The sequence below is a fragment of the Equus asinus genome, chromosome 15, assembly GCF_041296235.1.
Source record: "Equus asinus isolate D_3611 breed Donkey chromosome 15, EquAss-T2T_v2, whole genome shotgun sequence".
Lineage (NCBI taxonomy): Eukaryota > Metazoa > Chordata > Mammalia > Perissodactyla > Equidae > Equus > Equus asinus.
Window position 1 is genome coordinate 16,010,242 of NC_091804.1, and position 19,205 is coordinate 16,029,446.

The 19,205-nt window shown below is 39.0% G+C and overlaps 1 protein-coding gene across 1 annotated transcript in view; it reads left to right on the forward strand.

Moving 5' to 3' along the window:
• The first annotated feature begins 1,658 nt into the window (after positions 1 to 1,658).
• HAO1 (hydroxyacid oxidase 1) overlaps positions 1,659 to 19,205 on the forward strand; it is a 50,671-nt gene continuing 33,124 nt past the window's right edge. Inside the window, exons 1-2 of the mRNA XM_014828756.3 lie at positions 1,659 to 1,885; positions 8,063 to 8,214. Coding sequence (XP_014684242.1) covers positions 1,749 to 1,885; positions 8,063 to 8,214 — 289 coding nt within the window. The 5' untranslated portion in view covers positions 1,659 to 1,748. The remainder of the gene's footprint in view (positions 1,886 to 8,062; positions 8,215 to 19,205) is intronic.

The following is a 19,205-nucleotide window of genomic DNA, read 5'->3' on the forward strand; positions in this document are numbered from 1 at the left end:
AGCACTGGTGCTTGTCTTCCTTAATTTCACCAGAAGTTGGCGTACTTCAGGTTCATTGTAGGATATTAAGTTGCCTCTGTATCAAAATTACATTGGTTGCAAGATGCTAACAGTTTTAATAATTATTAAAGTTGGGAACAAAGGAATATGTAAATAAAAGTCCATGCTTTCACCTGCAAATTTTGAATGAGTTTTCAGCAGTGTTTAAGATTCCTTAGATCAACTTTCAGAGTGATTTTGTTAACTGTGAAATTGAGTTATTTCTTTTAGGACTCCCTTATCATATTAACAGATTTTCATATTCCAGTGTAAGTTTAATGTCATTTTACCTATCACCACCTTGATGCAAAAAGTAAGCATTTTGTGAACTTTAGGAATAAATCTATGTATAATTCAATACCAATCCTAATAGCATAAAACTTTTTGATTAAATTAAGGGGTAGGGTGGGGCTGGCCCCGTGGCCGAGTGGTTAAGTTCGCGCGCTCCGCTGCAGGCGGCCCAGTGTTTCGTTGGTTCGAATCCTGGGCGCGGACATGGCACTGCTCATCGGACCACGCTGAGGCGGCATCCCACATGCCACAGCTAGAAGAACCCACAACGAAGAATACACAACTACGCACCGGGGGGGCTTTGGGGAGAAAAAGGAAAAAATAAAATCTTTAAAAAAAAAAAAATATTAAGGGGTAGGGAAGTGAGATTGGAAGGGAAGGCAGCCAACACAGGGTGGGTTATCAGCCAGCTAACACTGTGGGCAACTGAAGCCTGCAGTATGGAACACACACCCAGGGTTTAGCCACCAGAGTGAGGGATTTGGGGTATTTATGCACCAACTCCCTTAAATCTTTGGTTGAGGGCTGTTCCTGGAGACATTGATTTCACAGCACCTTAGTATGCCATGTGGATGGAAAAGCAGGCTCCAAGTTCAAGGGAAAATTCTCATACAGATGTAGGCAGTTGGAAGTTAGCTGCTGAACGGCTGATGAGTGGCTTTAAGTGAAGGCTTCTAGCCTGAAACCCAGGTCTGGCTGATATCAAAGCCTTGCTTTCTGAATCATGTGTTACTGGTACAGATCTTTCTCAGGTTCCTCATGATTGAGAGAAATTTTAGACTGAGTCCACAAGGTCTTTTGGAACGCCACCTCCCTACATCCTCTCTAGAGCTAGACAAGACTCTTTAAGAATTAGCTGTCAATTTGGGCTTAATGCTCCTTATTAAAGCCAAATGTTTATGATTGGCTGACGTTCATATTGTGTAGACCCCCCGTATTTACTGGATGCCCCACTCATTACACAAGCTCTTTTTCATGTGATATGTGTATGATCCAAATGTGGATGAAAAATGAGGGTGGAGCCCGTCCTGGGTACCAAGCGAAGAGCAAAGTCCATACTGTGTGGAAGAAGCAGCCTTGAACAGAACTGAGTCAAAGCGCTTTCATGCAGTTCCTCCTCTACGTCCTTAATTTTTGACTCATTCCTCTGCCTTTTTAATGTGACAGACAACTAACCCCTCCTGTCGCCTTGTAAGGAGGGCTTGTGGCTTAGGTGCAGCTGTTCTTTGGCAGACAGCCGCAAACGAAATTTCAAAGTCTAAGTCTATGTTTGCTTAATTAATGTAAGCAACAGAGAACTAAATCTGAACTTTGGAAAAGGTCTATTAATAATTGACAAGTAACAGAATTGTCAGGATGTAGAAAACAATGCAGGAAAAAATACCCCCCAAAACCTGGAGTTGCACTAACCTGTGAAAATGTTCACCCGGCTTGTTTGTATCAACGATTATGAACAACATGCTAAATCAGTACTGCAAAAGTCGATATATGACTATTATAGGTCTGGAGCGAATGACGAGGAAACTTTGGCTGATAATGTGGCAGCATTTTCCAGGTAAGAAAAACAATTTTTAAATCATGTTTTAAACTTACACAAAGACATTCTACCAAAATAAGATCTCCTAGTTTTAATATTGATGATGTGGAATTATTTGTCTAGATACGAGCTTAATAGAGAGGGGAGAATTTTTGGCGCTGTGAGAAATCTTGGGCTTTTAAATTGTTTAAAAATATTCCAAGCCTGAGGATCGTGAACAATTGACTGGAAAAGCCAACCCTAATTTTCCTCACTCGGAATTATGTGGATAATTAATTTAACTACCTATAAAAATAGTGATAAATTCTGATGACTCCATTTTCTTTTTCTCTGAGTATGACAGTGAGGGTGTACGTTCATGGGTAGGAAACAGCATTAAATGCAATACAGCCATCTTATCTGGTTGACCACATTGGATTGTTGCCTCCAGGATTCCCATCCTGCTGGTTTTCTGTTACCATTCATTTTGATTACTGTAGTCTAAAGGTTCACTTTAGATTTCAATTTGTCTACATAACATTAATCTTTCAATTTTGCTGTTTCATCTCTCCTCCAAAGTCCTTCTTTTTTCTGTCAAATCAGTTTTCCCTTGACTTTCATATTTCAAAGCACGAGATGGTGGGTGTCATGGTTTATGTTTTCTGTTTGTAATAAAAACAAGAAACAGAATAACTTTAAAGGAGTGTTATTTTCTCAGCAGTTACAAAAATAGTTTATTCGCTGGAGTAGGGGAGGAGAGTCTTCAATATACTATGCTGTTTTAAGTGTATCCATCTTACATTACAGCCCTTAGTAAAGCCAATGAATGGTGTAGATGCTCACTAATAGTGATAAATTAGAGAAAAAAGGCAGAAAATTTTCAGGGGAAAGAACCTGCTCTCCTTCTTGATGTCTTCTTTAGTCTGGAGCAAAATCTCTCAAAATCACTTTTCTATGTGTAAATTAGGGGAAATGAAATCATTTTAGCCAAGGTGCTCCCTGGCAAGCAGCACCGACTCACCCGCAGGAGCCTGAGGATGAGGTGAAGGATGGGGCCACCTCCAAACTTCTTCAAGCCTTGCCTTTGCCTCAATCTTGCCTGGAACCCAAATGAGCTCAAAAAATGCTGGAAGAGCCACAGGAAAGGAAAAGTTGGCTAAGAGTGGAGGGGCTTAAAATTCTGTATGATCTTTTCCAATCATTATTTAACATTTTGGGCCCCTTCAAAGTTTTCTGCTCTTGGAAGATGCCCCTTTTTGGGCGCATATCAACTCTGTTCACCAGGTAATAGAGTTTGTCTATTAGTAATCTCCTGAAAATAACACTTTAACCCAAATAGATAATTTTAACCAAGGAAATTTCAGGCCCTTGACAGGCTTATAGAGGTGGTGTCTCTTTGCCTTCCTTAAGTCACAATGCTCAGGTGACCACCCATTCCATTTACATACAGCCTTCCGCACTCACCCTTTAACCCCCTTTACCCCACGCTAGTTAGTTAATTAACTTACACTTACTTGGCATTTCTATGGGCTAGACTCTGTACTGCATGCTGAAGATAGAGTGATGAGAAAGTTCTCATCCACAGGAGCTTATATTCCAATGAATGCATATTGGCTTTTGTCCTCCAAAATGCTGGTGGGTTGAATTGATGCAAAATGTGCCCAAAATAATTGGCCCAGTGGAGGCCTCAAAGAGGTAGCAAAGGGGTGCAGCAAAACAGATGGATCACTTCAGCGACCCTAGAAATTCTAGAAACTTTGTGAGCCATAGAAGACAGTGCTGACTCCAAGCTGTGAACAGGAAAAGTGCCTCATGGCTTATGTGAATTACATGGTATTCCAGTGAGTAATTGCAGCCTATGCATGTACTGAGTAACTTAGGGATAGGACACAGACAAGGAGAATGTGTTGACAATGCCACCTTTTCCATGACCCGTGATCTTTCTCTTTTGTTCTGCTTTAAAGGGGGAGAAAAACATGGATTAATCAACCTTCTCTGGAGGATGGCTGATGCCATTTATCAACCACTTGAGTTTTTATTGCAACAAACATTAGGGGCTGTTGCCTATCTACCATCTCAATTCTTCTTTTCCTGTGAAACTTTCTGGGTGACCCTTTGTTCCTCACCCTGTATCATCGAGGTGATCACTTGGAACTAAGAATAGATTTTCTGCCCTGGTTGCAGTGGTTCTGCATTGATGGGATGAAATCTCTCACTCTGATTCAAATGAAGACTGCAAAACAACCAAACCTCACATAACCTGTTGTAACACAATGTCAGGGTATTTCAGACATTTAGGAAATTTATACACCTCCGCCTCCCACAAGTACAACCAAAGGTCATTCACAGTGACAGCTTTTATCTCTGTGCACTCAGCTCTGACAACCACATTTTGGAGTTCTGGGCACACGGCTCACTCAGGTGACACAGCAGCTGCTTGGAGATATTTCTGGGTAGACTCTAATATGATTGTGGCCAAAAAATAAAATAAAATGAAACACAAAAGGACAAATAAGGTAAAACAGATGGAGCCACAATGAAGAACATAGTTTCCTTTTGTAAATATGACAAGAACAGAGCCAACGTCAGCTTGCTACATTTTGCATGGCCTGACCTGATTGGAGTTCACTTGAAAAAGAGTAGTGTTTGGTTTCCTTACACACGAATTCAATGTATCCATCTCAATCATGGTTTTCCTGAATTTGTGGCTTCTAGTGAAATTATCATGGGTGGAAAATAATTCTACCATTTGGGCGTTTAAAAGTCCTGATGATATTAGAAAATGAAGCTCTTCTCATTCCTGTTGAGAGGCTTCACCTATTGACACGGAAGCTTGTGTGGTTTCTTTTAGATAACATGATAAAAGTGATATCACTCTCTCACTTTAATATTTGAGAAGCAATATAAACTCACCAGTGACATTTTCAGTCCTCTTCTCATAGGTGTAAATGGCACGGAATCATTCAGCTAGTTTGCACGACAGGAGGTAAACTGCTTTTTGCTCTTGCATTAGGAAAAGCAGCCGCTATAATTGTCTCTCATTTCTGAAGATTCACGTGGAAAGAGATTTCATAGCCCAGCTCTCTTCTCTTCTCCTCCTCTTCCTCTTCCTCCATCTTCCTCCTCTCTCCATCTTGAACCTCAAAGCTGTGGCTTCTTTATCCAAACTGTTGACAAACCTCCACACACACCTGCACACACACACAACCACACACAATTTCAGGAGGTTCATGGGCCTTCTTGAAACCTATCTACACACCAAAGCCTTCAAAAAATGGTTTGACTATTTCAATATGCTTACCATGCTATATTTTCTTCTGACTTAAATTCTTGCCCTCCTTCTTCCTTTATGAGGGTGCCTCAGAGGCTAATGGTGATCCAGTTAAATGTTCGAAAGATCTCATAGTATTATAAATGAATGTTGGTAAAGAAAGATTACAAAAATTATGGTATATTTCGTATACATATATACCTATTACATCTATATATACATATATTTTAAATACTTTGAGTAAACAAATTAATGTGGGGAAATTGGAATGCAATATGATCATACTGCAGGACTTATAAAACATTAATTCACTGTGTCCAGTTGGTGAGGTTCAGTAACAGCACACGGCTTTTAAGCTGAATGATGTGTGAGTGTCTTTCTTCAACAGAGGGGTCCTCTCTTGGGGAGTGTGTATATCACCTGATTTTTTTTTGATGAATTAAATTTGAGGCCCTTGTTGGATGTGAAGTGTGGATCAAAAGCCCTGTTAAAGGATCCCCACCTTTACCCCACTTCCTTTACTCGGATGTCTTCATTTTCCACCCTTTGAAAAAGGTTTATTATTCAATCGGTTCAATTGTTTTGTCAATCTTGATATCCTTTTTCCAAAGTGGAGGTCCCATAAGAGCACAGTCCAAGGTTATAGTCAGCTACTATTTTATGTAAGATTGTGGAAAAATTACTCTAATTGGGGGTAGGTCTGGTGGGGCTTGGAAAGCTATTGGAAGTATCCGACAAGGTGAGTTGTAATTGCTTTTCGGGAAATATCAAAATGTGGAGGACTTTTTAGAGAACATACATTTCCCACTCCATTAATCTCATCTAGTTTTTGCGTAGAAATTGCTTTTGTGCGACTAGAAGTGTTTTGTGCATTGGTTGATGAGTCTCTGTGCTGTCCTGCCCAGAACAGAAGCTAATGTGTACGGGGAAGCCGGAATACACCGTTATTAAAGTGACTGCGCCACCATGTGGACAAGCGTAAAGCTACTGCCTGGAGATAGATTGAGCCTTGCTCTATAAATGGGAATTGGACATTAAAAATGTCCCTTCTGCCTCATAGACACACACATGCACACACAGGCACACACAGGCACACGCAGAGCTGATGCCCCGCAGCTCTGTGTGTGCTCTTCATAAAAGTTTCCATTGTTTCTCCAGCTCTAAGTAAATATTAATGCCTTCCAAGGCCAGCACGCCAACGGCTGCCATTAAAATCTTTTTCTCTCATTCTAATAACACACTCAGAGATGATTGGTAATAAAAACTCTCTTCAAGGCTTCTGCCTCTTCCCTTTCAAAACAGAGATCAAAGAATCATGCTGTGAGGGTCAGTCGAGAAGAAAAGACTTCCAGCAGCAGAGCATGTGGTGTGTCAGAAAATAATGACAATTACGATGTTCAAAGGAATTGCAGAGGAATCGTACAGTAAAACTTTTTTATTATGCTTTTCAGGGGCTGGACATTTTTACTTTATTATATGTGGAAGGGTTAGATTACAGACCCTTAGTTATTCCACAAAGCAACATGAAGGCAGAATTTCTTCTTCCGCTACAGGAAGTAGGCTTCAATTAAGACTTTGGAGAGTTGATTTATTTTGGTTACTCCATCACTAAATCACACTTTACTGTATTAACTAAAAATCTTGATCTTTCTGGAAGCAGAGTTAAATCTAGGTAATGAAAGTTGAATGCTGGTTAGGTACATAAGTGTGTCTCCACACACGCGATTGCCTTAGTGCTCGCTAAAAATAGGACTCAATTTCTTCAGTTTTAATCAGTTACTAATGAGGAGAAAAATAATCCTGAACAAATAGGATGATATAAATTTTGCTGAGAGGAAAGAGAACTAATCCTCCTGTAAATTTTACTAGTGAAGTTTTGGTTCTTGGTTTATTGGTAATTTTCATTGCTACACAGAAGAATTGGAGAAAAAGTCTTCTAAAATAATATTCAAGAGTCAAAAATTTTTTAAGACGAAAACTCCAGTCTCTGCCCAACAACATTTTTGAGGAAAATGCTCAATTAAACAACAAAAAAATTATCTTCCCTCATCACTTTTCAATGGATACAGAATTCAGATTAAGGGTTTTGAAGAAACTACATTATCATTTTAAAAGTAATTGCCTGAAGCTACTGTCTGTTATTAATAAAAAGATAAAGTAGACATAGCATATCGTTTAAAACTATAATCTAACTTCTCTGCCTTTGTATAGCATCTTCAAAATGGCTTGGAGAAGTGAAATGAAAGCTATGTTCACACAAAAACGTTTAAGTGAATGTTTATAGTGGTTTTATTTATAATTGCTCCAAACTGGAACCATTTCAAACGTCTCTTAGCTGAGAAATGGATAAACAAACTGTGGTACCTCCATACAATCGAATACTATTCATCAAACACAAGGGACAAACTATTGATACATGCAGCAACATGGAGGAATCTCAAATGATTACCACCAGTTAAAGAAGCCAGACTCAAAATGCTACATACGATATGATTCCATTTATACGATATTCTTGAGAAGTAAAGTTATAGGGACAAAACAAATATGTCAGTGGTTGTTAGGGAATTGATTGGGGAGGGATTTACTACAAAAGCAATGAAGAAGTTTTTCAGGATGGTTGAACTATTCTAGATCTTGATTGTCTTGGCAGTTACATGACTGTGCATTTGTCAAAGCTCACAAAACTGTACACTCGAATGGGTGAATTCTACTATATGTTAATTATACCTTACTAAGAACAATGGCTTGATAAATTCATTATTATCTTATTGCTAACTTTCCATCTTAACCAACATTAAAATTGTCCCCTTTCCTTTAGGCTTGTAAAGTAATTTGCTTGATGGGGAAAATTCAAGAATATTGTCTCTCTTTTTTGCTAAAGCATAATGTCAAAGCTTTGGTTATACTTTTGAAATTCTGAAACCTTTCTTTAAAAACAATTCTAGATGGAAGCTGTATCCACGGATGCTCCGGAATGTTGCTGAAGTAGACTTGTCGACTTCTGTTTTGGGGCAGACGGTCAGCATGCCCATATGCGTTGGGGCTACCGCCATGCAGTGTATGGCTCATGTCGATGGGGAGCTTGCAACCGTGCGAGGTAGGAACAAGGTTCTCACCCAAAGGGACAGAAGACAGCTAACATTTAGTGACTCCTTTCTCTGTATGCATGAAGCCAACAAGCCAACCCTTCTCTGGGTGTTTTTGCACTCACAAAAGTTAAGCTCATTGACTCTGCCATCAAAATGCCTGTTCTTGCACATCCTGCTTCTTTATTTTCTAGCTGCTTGACTCTGGGCAAGATTCTGTTTGTACTACAGTTTCATTAGCTGTAAAATGGGGATAAAATTGGTACCTACCTTCTTGGGTTACTGTGAAGATTAAATGGTCACACATATAAAGTGCTTAAAACGGTGCCTGGCACAGAGTACTTTCTCAATAGCTTTTAGTTATATCATGAGTATTAATATCAACATCTCAGTAAATGGAAGTCAGAGAAGTTACCTCACCCAAGGCCATACAGCTAAGTAGTAGAAGAGATGGGGTTCAACCTTGTGGCTACCGTATTTCAAAGCCTTTCCTGCTTCCCGAAGTCCATGTGATTCTCACAGAGAAAGAGCAAATGCAGTGACCTGGTTGGTTGTGTTTTCTGCCATGGTTTTGGACCATGATTAGTTTTGACAAATGGGTTATATTCCCAATAGAGCATTTCTAACTGCCTTAGGAGAGAGTGATGAGAAATTCAAATATGATGTAAAGACATTCCTTATTACAGCTAATTTATTGACTTTCCAAATCCCCTAGCAACTGTGAACAGTTGGAAGGGCATGTGCAATGATAAATCTCCCAACATTCTGCTTCAGAAACTCATATAAAATTTGATTCTGAATTCTATCTGACTGTTTTTGATTCTTAGCGGGGCAGGGAATTCAGGCTCAAAGAAAGGAACTAAATACTATTGTAAAGCATTGTAGTTCTAAGAATTAAGGATCTTGTAATGTATTCACTTCCCTCCCTGAAATGTCTTCCACAGAATTCTGCCAGGGATATCAGCATGATGCAGTAAGGTGGTGCTGGACAGACAGGTCAGAGCCTGGGCTTCCTTAGCTCCAGGACCACACACACATAAGTAGCCTTGGGGCCCAGCCATTTGTCTATGGTAATCCTGAAATATGGGTAGGGATAAGAAAAAAAAAGGAAATACTAAATGGGTATCTGTCTATTTAAAGTTGGGATAAGACAGTACTTCCCAAGCATGCTGTAGACAATATCCACTAAGACAAGGCAAACACATCCACATAAAAATATGAAACATCCATGCTGTCAAATTTCTATTAAAAAAATGAAAGCAAATGGTAACCTAAGAAAATTGAAAAAGTATGAGACTACAAATGTCCTTTCTGTGTGAAGAACTCTTGTATTTGAATAATTAAATAACATATAGCACAAAGTAGATAAAAAGATGTAAGCGCAAAAAGATATAAATAGGAAATTCACAAATAGAAACCTAAATGACCAAGAAACATATGAAAAGTGTTCAGTTTCACTAATTATTAAATAAATATGAATTATAACTATATATTTTATTTTCTAAATATCAATTGTTATTTTAAGATTATACAGTGTCATGAGGTTAGAAGGAAAATGTTCATTTTCAAATACTGGTAGAAAGAGTGTAAAGTAGAATAATCTTTCTAGAAAATGATTTGGCACTGCGTATTTAAAGCTTTAAAAATGTGGATTCCATGTGATGCTGTAAATTCTCTTCTAGGAATTCCAAGGAAGTAACTATGATTTTGAGGAACGACCTTTCTGCAAGAGTTTTCATGCCTTTGTTATTTTTAATAGGAGAAAGATTGGGGGAAAAAACACCCAAATGTCCCATAATTGGAGATTGCTTGCCAAAAATAGGGTGCATTAAATATGGGATACAATTTTAAAAAATCGTATCATAGAAAGAGTATAATGGTATGGAAAGATGTTACAATATATTATATTTTAAAAAGCAGTTACAAACGATAGTAAGGTCCTATCATACAATTATTTTTAAGGACAAAGAATGCAGACTACATTTTATAAGTGTTTATGTATGAGTGATGGAAGTACTTCTAACTTTATAGTCTTCTTGCTTTTGGTCCATACTTATAAAATTCCATTTCAATTATTTTGTAAGAAGGGAACAATTAAAACTAAATTTAAAAGAGGAGAGAAAAATGGAGAAGGGGCCCAGAAGAGAATGGAAATGAAGGGGAGGAAGTAAAAGAAGGCAGTAAGCAGAGCTCACTTGGTGAAACACCCTGGAGCCTGCAAGTTATTGTTATATACATTACTTTATTTGATATTTGACACGTGTCTCTGTCCCCGTTTTGTGGGCAAAGGGCTAGAGTTCCAGAGCAAGCAGGTTTTTGTAACTAGTAAATGACAGGACTTACTCTCTACCTCACTTCTGAAGGTCCCAAGATCGGTGCTCCTTATTTTTGGTGGAGGTGGGGTGGAAAGAAATAGCAGAAGAAAGTTTGCTTAGAAACTGTAGTTTGGTAGCCTAGGCAGGACTATTTGATCCAAGATATTTCCCGTCAGCACTAACCACGAGGTTTTATTAAATACCTAGTGAAGTCTTTTTGCTTTAGATTCATTTACCAAATACTTAGAATAGTATTTTGGGCACTATTCTAAGCATATTACAAGTGTTAAAGCATTGAATCCTGAGAGCTGCCCAAAGAAGTAGCTTCTATTCTTAAGTCCATTTCACACATGAGAGGCTGAAGCACACAGAGGTGGATAACTTGCCCAGCGTCACGCAACTCATAAATGATAGAGATGAGATTCAGAACCTGGCAGTCTGGCTTTAAGTCTTGGCTCCTAACCACCTTGTACTGCTTTTATTCTCTAGAAAATCTCAGAAAATGTCATAAGGGGAAGCCCATTCATCTGTCCATTACAATCTCCTAAAAGTAATTATCACTTTAGGGACATGCAAAACAGGCCCCCCCCCCCAGGAAAGTGACATGCTTGATAGACATTTGGATAAGGTGGAACAGGCAGGATGGAGAGAGGGTGGTGACACTGAGGACACAGAGGAACTGGCAATGAGAGCTTGCACCACGACCTTCTAGAATCTAAGATCTAGGGTCAGGTCCCTGTGAGGGCAGCGACATCAAAATTTATATTCTTGATTCACAGTAGAAACCTTCCTCAAGGATTTCAACATTCTTAAGGTTTACTTCTATGTTCCAAGTACCACCTACGGATGGATGGTCTATTTAATACTTAGATTAATCCTGAAAGTCGACGGTGACCAGCCCATACCCAGGAGCATTCCTTGGTTGGTATGTTTCGGTTGTAGGATGGATAAGTTATGTGGAAGGAAGGGAGGTGTGCCTGGAGCAGATGCTATTGGTGCTCAGGATATATTCCGGTGTTACTCAACATTTCTATCAGAACCCACAACTTTTTGCCTGACATTTTCTCTAGCAACAGAAGCTGACAGAAGCTCACTCACACATACCCAACAGTGGGTTGGGTATGTGTGAGTGAGAGGGGACCCCTCAGCCAATGATACAGGTGTTGGTGGATAAATACTCTCTTTGATTAGAGTAACTGAAGCATTTTTTAACACTGTTGCCCTGTGTTTCCCAATGGAATTGAGTCCCTGTTGCCCTCAGAAGCTACCTTCCCATGGGCACACCCTTCACTGACTGCCTTCCCATCCCTCTCTCACTTTCCTGCTCCTTCCACTCACCCTGAGATCATTCCCAAATAAAAGACTTGTGCTCATATCTCTGTCTTATTGTTGGCTTCTGGAAGAATGCGAACCAAGACAATAGCTAACTGAAGGTTACATATAGCCCCAGGCAAATTTAAGTAAGAGTGTAAGAACATTCATATTTGGTAGAGATTGCTTTCTTTTCTAAAAGCTCAGAAAATTGACATGGGAATTATGCAGCTGATATTTGGTTTACTCTATCCTTTCAAAAGATGGAAATCCTTTCAAGACAGCTTGATCCTTGGGGACTTTGTGAAATCTACGGAAATTGTTGTGGTGGAATTTTCTTCCCCATCCTCCTAATTTTCTGGACCCCTAATCAAAGTCTCCTGTTTCTAGGTCCTTGGGCCCTAGCTAGAAGGAGAAGTTGGGGCCAAGTTCAGAGGACAGGGGTTAGTTAGCAGTCCTCTCTGGAGAAAGTGTCCCTATCAGCCTGATCAGTAAGAGTAGGTGAGGGCCATTCAAATCCCCAGGGAATGGGCTGGTCTGAGTACTTAGAATGGGCATCCAGAAAGTTCTGGAAGTTGCCATAGTACCACAGTTTCACCTTCCCAGTTGGTTTTCACACTTTTTCACAGAACCCTGCTTCAAGAGACCTTTGGCTTTTCTTCTCACCACTATGAGATACATCCCTGGTATGAACTCAGCCCAACCACACAGCTCTATTTTTTTACGTGGCTGTGTGTTTGTAGACTGACCAATAGAGATACTCTTTCTTCATTTTCAAAATGGCAATGAGTAGAGGGTTGCAAATAAAATACAGGGAGCCAGTTATACTTGATCAGGTAAACAACAAACCATTTGTAACTGAGTATCCTGGATACTTCTCTACTATACCTGGCACCCCAGCTGAATACGAACTCTTACCTCTAGAGGTTCTTGTGAGGATCACACGCGATAAATGCTAGGAAAAGCTTCCCAAAACGGGGCACACTTTTTATTTGCCCCTCAGAGTCCAAGTCCCTAAATATTTCTCTTCCACACATTAAATCTCACTTTCAGAAAAGTACACTCTGTTTACATCTTAGTGGGAAGGAAAATTGCTCTTTTTACTTTGCTAAAGATACTTTTGTTTTCACCTTTATGCAGGAACCTCAAAAAATGGCTTTAAAGGCCAGGTTGGTAATGTAAATGTCCAAAGAGAGATGAAGTTAAGAAAAGAACAATGCAAACTGAGAGGTGGAGACTGTAGCAAACCTGAGACTGCAGGTTCCATGGAAAGGAGGCAGCCATGTCTTGGAGCCAGCTAGCTATCGCCCCAAGGGAGTGTGGATTCAGGGGTGCCAAATCTTCCAAAATTTTAAGAGAAGCCAGAAATCTTGATTTTTATGTGCAATCTCCTGGTTTTAAATGTTGGCAAATAAATCAAAATTCTTTAAAACACTGTTTGGGGCAACAATGTGTAGGCCAAAGCAAATACTTTTGTGGGCTCCAACTGTCCCCTGGGCTGTCCGGCTGGGACATCTGATTTATGTGGAAATTCACCACTAACTCATTTCACGTCTTGCGGCAGGTCATTTTCACTCTCTAGGATTACGTTTCCTCATTGATAAAGTGAGCTGCTTAAGTAGGACTGGTGGTTTGCTTACCACGTCCCAAGGAGGCTGGGGTTCTTCCCAAGGATCGGGGAAGTTAGATGTGCCATTGAGGCTGCAGCTACTTGTGTTGCATTTTGGGGTTCAAAAGAACAGTTCTTTAAAGAAAGAGTTCTTCTGCTAAGACAAAAACAAAGAAAAAAATCTTCCACAATGAGAACCCTCAAAAACCAAAATGAGAAAGTTCCCAACAGGGCTGGATGATCTTTACAATTTTTTTTTTCAGTATATAAATAAATGGTTTTATCCCTGTTTAAAATTCTATCAGATCCAAAAAGAGAGACCACTCAAAGTAGAGAACTGCCCTTCCTTCTATTTCTCAAATCTCACCTCCTTCCTCTACCTTCTGCCTTCTGTGCCAGCCCTGGAGGCCATGGATGGTGGAGTGAGCATCTGTGCATTTGATGTTCATGTGTCATAGCTGCATTCTTGGGATAACGGAGAGCAAGCACATATGTATTTATCTCTGGATCTTGCCGAAAACACAAATAGGTGTTTAATTAATGCTAGACAAATTTAAAATGCTATACTTCAAAGTCATGTGCAGAATGATGATAACCGATATTTATTTAGTAATGAATGTGTACCAGTCAATTTAAATGTATTAACCCGTCTATCCCTTACTACCATCTTAAAATATGTGAGCCCAAAGCCCTAAGGATCTTTCTCCAACTCCTGTGGTTGTGGAAACTGAGGCTTGGAGAGGTTAAATACCTTGCTCAAGGTTATTAATCACTTACACGGTGCTGTCTATAATATCCTGGTCAGTTACTGATATTTCCAAATGTCATTAACTACAGCAAGAATGCTAAGGCAAGCTCTATGCTACAGTCCTGGGAATATTAATTGAAAACGTTCTATGTTTTTATAGTTTTATCCCTATAGTTTTGAGAAGATGGAATAAGCCACAGAATATGAAACTCATTAGGAAATATGACCTTTGTAAAAAATTCAGGAGCATAAATAAATGGGCTTGAATTTTAAACAAACAAAAATTAAAACTCCTAAAACTCTTCTCTTTTAAGATAGAAGGAAAATAACTGGGAAACACTGAGTGGAGAGCAGTTTGCCAGGCATTGTGTTATGAATAAGAGATTTACTGTGGTAGATGATTTAGTTAACACTTTAGTAATTGACAATTGTTATAATATATAAGAAGTCATATAATTGCCTCTACATATAACACCACATCCATTTGAAACTCTATTAGATTGGTTTTTGGTTTTTAAGTTTTGTCCTTCATATAATCTTCAGAGATGAACACAGAATCATTTCCATAAATATTTAACACATTGAAGGAAATAGCAGTAATAAACATAAATGCTAATAGCATATAAAAGAGGTAGTCTCATGAGGTTAAATTTCCAGCTGGCAAGATAAGTAGAGCATCTCTAACTTCTCAAAGAACCAATTAACAAAATGCTTGCTACACCCCTGAGGCTTTTGGGACATGATCATGGAAATCTCTCTGGTTTTATGTAGAGTAGTTGTAATAAATTTTTATTTCATCCTCCATGGAGCTATATGAGCTCTTTTTGCTCCACTTAAACATGGGAAGTCAAAAAGAAAGAGAAAAACAAAGATTAAATCTTCATTTATCCTTTTGCTTCTGACTTGTTATGTGGACAAGTGCCACATGAGGGAGTGCTGGGACCTCAAATAGAGAAAAATCAAAACCCACCTAATGCGTTCCAGGAATGCTCAGCATATTAGCAAATTCTTATTAAACTGTCAAAAAAAAAAAGATTTTAAAAGAAATTCCTGTCCCTGGATGCAATTAGAGGTTACCACACAGGATTTGATGGGCCATAAAACCATTAAATCTAAACACTTTCTTTTTGAGCCTAAAAGGCCAGAACATTCCAAAGTGAAGTTTTGGGACTCAGCTATGACTTGACCACCTATTAAGGTGCAGGTGGAACAGATTGCAGAGTAACACAAAGAGCCATACAGACCCCAAAGAACTGAATTAGGGTGTAGGTGAGAGCTTTAGCTGTTGAATTTTCTGGATTTTCCAAGATTAAGTGATCAACCTTAACATTGAGTGAAAGACCATTCAGCAAGAAAAATTGTCATTTCCTTTGCTCCAGACCCAAACGATGTATTTTTGAAAGCTTTATTGATTTATATATTTATGTGTTGTACTAGGTGACCAAGTAGATATACATTTCAGCATACCTACGAGGAAAATATCCTCATTATTCTCAATTTTACCTAAATCCAGGAAAAGCACCAGATTTGCTTTAAATGAAACTTTTTCTGAAGTGAGCGCCTTTTATGTACCAGGTGCCTGGACTTTGCATCCCTATCATTAATCCTCACAATAGACCTGCAAGGTGATTATCGTTTATCATCTCCTCATTTGATGTGGAGAAGGATGCCCTTGACCAAAGTCTAGTGCTGGTCAGTGGTTAAGTTGGGCTTTGCCCCTAGATCTGTTTCACTCCAGAGTCTGACCCAGTCTTTTTCCATTATTTTATTCATTTTTACTAAGGAGGAACAAAAGTAGGGAGGAATAAGGGAGAAAGGACAGTTCACTAAAACTTGGTCTGAATTACATCAGTTAAACATTTCGAGGGGAATACCTCTTTGCATCATTGTAGTAAAAAAAAAATAAATGAATTCACACCTTTTCTCACCTTTATTTTCAATCTATTTCAGCTCAATTTGATGTCTTGGACCTTCTTTTCCAGCAATTAAAAGTCAGTGGACACGTTCTTTCTGCATAGGCACTCACACACATTGCATATATATATTCATACACATACATACATATATAATAAAAGATTATGGACCTCCTTTATGTATATATATACACATGGATGTAGAATATATATAAAATGTATAATTTGTATCTAAAAATTTTCAAAAAATGATAGATTCAGCATTGAAATCACTTTAAAATGAGACAAACTTCATTAATCAAAAACAGCTATTAACAAATTAAACTCTAGCTTTGTTAAAGACTAACATTAAATGGTATGATTGGTAGGATTTGGCACCAGAATTTAAGTGATTGGGCAGCTTTCTTAAGAACATGAGATTGCTTCTCCTCAAGTTATTAGCATACCTGATGATTTAAAGTGTGGCAGTGAAAAGGAGAGGCTCATATGTGTATCTCGACACTGAGATTGTTAAACTGAGGAAGGTTGACTGAAGTTGTGGTGTGCAAACTTGATACTCCTTGAAATCATCTTTATTTTATTTATGTTTTGGTGAGGAAGATTGGCCCTGAGCTAATATCTGTCGCCAATCTTTCTCTTTTTGCTTGAAGAAGATTGCTGCTGAGCTGACATCTGTGCCAATCTTCTTCTATTTTATGTGGGATGCCATCACAGCGTGGCTTGACGAGCGGTGCTAGGTCCATGCCAGGGATCAGAACCCACGACCCCAGGCTGCCAAAGCAGGCATGAGAACGTAACCACTATACCACCGGGTTGGCTCCTTGAAATCATCTTTAAAAGGCATTTCACGTGTGGTCTGCCAGTTATGCCAGGACCCGACAATGCTCTAAGATGACAGAATAATAACCTGGGAATCATTACAGTAAAGCTAGTGTTTGTCTGTTGCGGAGTTCTGCCCCAGAGACACAGTGGAACCACGGAAAGGAGAGCTAAGATGTCATTGGGTCTAACTGTTCCTTGAAAATATTTCCTCACAGTAAAAAAGAGTTCTAGAGGTGTAGTGACGGTGTGCTCTCTCAAGATTATACTGCTCAAATTCAGGCAATGGGCCATCACCAAAGCGCTGGAAAGACGAAGTCTGGTTTCTTAGCCTTTCTTGGCAGTGTTTAAATTGGTTAAGTTCCCTAAATCGTAAATTAAGGTTTGTTTGACTGCTTCTAAGTATTTCAAGCGTAATTGTAGTGAAAGTCTTATTCTTCTCTTAGATTACTAGTTCAGAAAATTCGTTTTCTGAGAAATCTCAATGGTAACTTCAATCATTCATACAATAAGGTTAATTGTGTTTTTAACAAACCTGTTTAATGACAGTTCCTGTTCGAAGAAAGGCTGACACACTCAATGGATGTTAGGGTGCACATTTATGCAAACACTTCAATATGTCAGACACTGAGTTTAGAACTACACAACTGCTTGATACTTTGTCACTGCATATTTTCCCCATTACATAATGACTTCCTGTGCAGATGACAAAATGCGTTTTCTCAACAAAATTTTCAGTGCAGCTGTTTTGATGACTAAGTTTTGTAGGAGCTTTTTAATCGAATGCACTTAAAAAAACCTTTAGGCCCTTTGAACATATTACCCCTTTTCCTTTAAACACATAATTTTGGAAACTTAACTCACCTTTCCCATAAAGGAGAGTTATTTTCAAAGAAATCATTTGGACCCAAAGTAGCACATTGCTCAATTGTTCTGCTCTAATCTGGCTATATGATTTGTCTCACAAGAATTAATGTTCCGAATAAGAGACATTGACTCCCATTGATAGCTAATATTTTATATTTTCCTCTGTTTGTTTTTGTTGTGGTAGTAGCTGCGAATGAACATTCTGAAATGTGTTATAGTCCCCTCTCTTGTCACTCCTAACTTGACGAAGTTGAGTTTTACTTGATGATTCAGCTTCTTATTTATATGTGTAAGATTGTTGGACCTGACATTAAACATTTGGAAGTTATTTTATATTTGGTAAATTGGCCTTCTCAGCTTTAAGTAAGCTGTCTCTCTTCTTCATCTTCTGTGATTTTATTTTATTTATTTATTTATTTATTTTTTAAAGATTTTATTTTTTCCTTTTTCTCCCCAAAGCCCCCCAGTACATAGTTGTATATTCTTCTTTGTGGGTCCTTCTAGTTGTGGCATGTGGGATGCTGCCTCAGCGTGGTTTGATGAGCAGTGCCATGTCCGCGCCCAGGATTCAAACCAACGAAATACTGGGCCGCCTGCAGTGGAGCGTGCGAACTTAACCACTCGGCCACGGGGCCAGCCCCTCTGTGGTTTTATTTTTATTTTGTAGTTTATTTTTGCTTCTAATCTAAAATCTAGATTTTAGAGTGGTTAAGTGGTCTGGGGACGGTTACTGTAGTACAATTTAATTCCTTGACTTTAAAGCTAGTAAGAGATGAATGCATAAGAAAATGTGGCAAAAGTACCTGTGTCTTCTCCAGAGGGACACCAGTGGAGAAGAAAGGTTCATCACAGGATGTGACTGGCAATTGGCAAGAAACGCACCAGCACTGTACACCCTACTGCCACTGATAAGTTTCTCCCTCCTGTTTTCTGTAAGGTCCTATCTTTACTCAGGCCGTCTGATATATCCCATTAACTTGGATGAGTCCTTGTGAAAGAAAATATCTACCTCATGGTTCTCAAAGGACAGTCCTCAAAACAAAAGCATGAATATCAAGGAGGAACTTGTCAGAAATGCTGAATCTCAGGTCCCTCTCCAGACTACTGGGTCAGAATCGAATTTTATCAACATCCCCCGCTTGAGTCCTATGCACGTCAAAGCTTGAAGCACTGGATAGAGCCTGGGAAGAGAGTTCCTGCTGGTTCCCAGCCAAAGGCGTAGTTTAAATCCTCAAAGGTGAAACAGTATTGGATGTAGTGTGACTATCACCCTCATCTGAAGACCCTCTAAGATCTTCTGGGAGCCTGCTGATTTCAGGACAATTGCCTGAAATGATCAGGAAGTAAGAAGCAGACTCTAGATAATAAGAGAGATGTGTACAAAGCAGTTTTCAATTAAAAATTGGGACTGGGCAAGCTT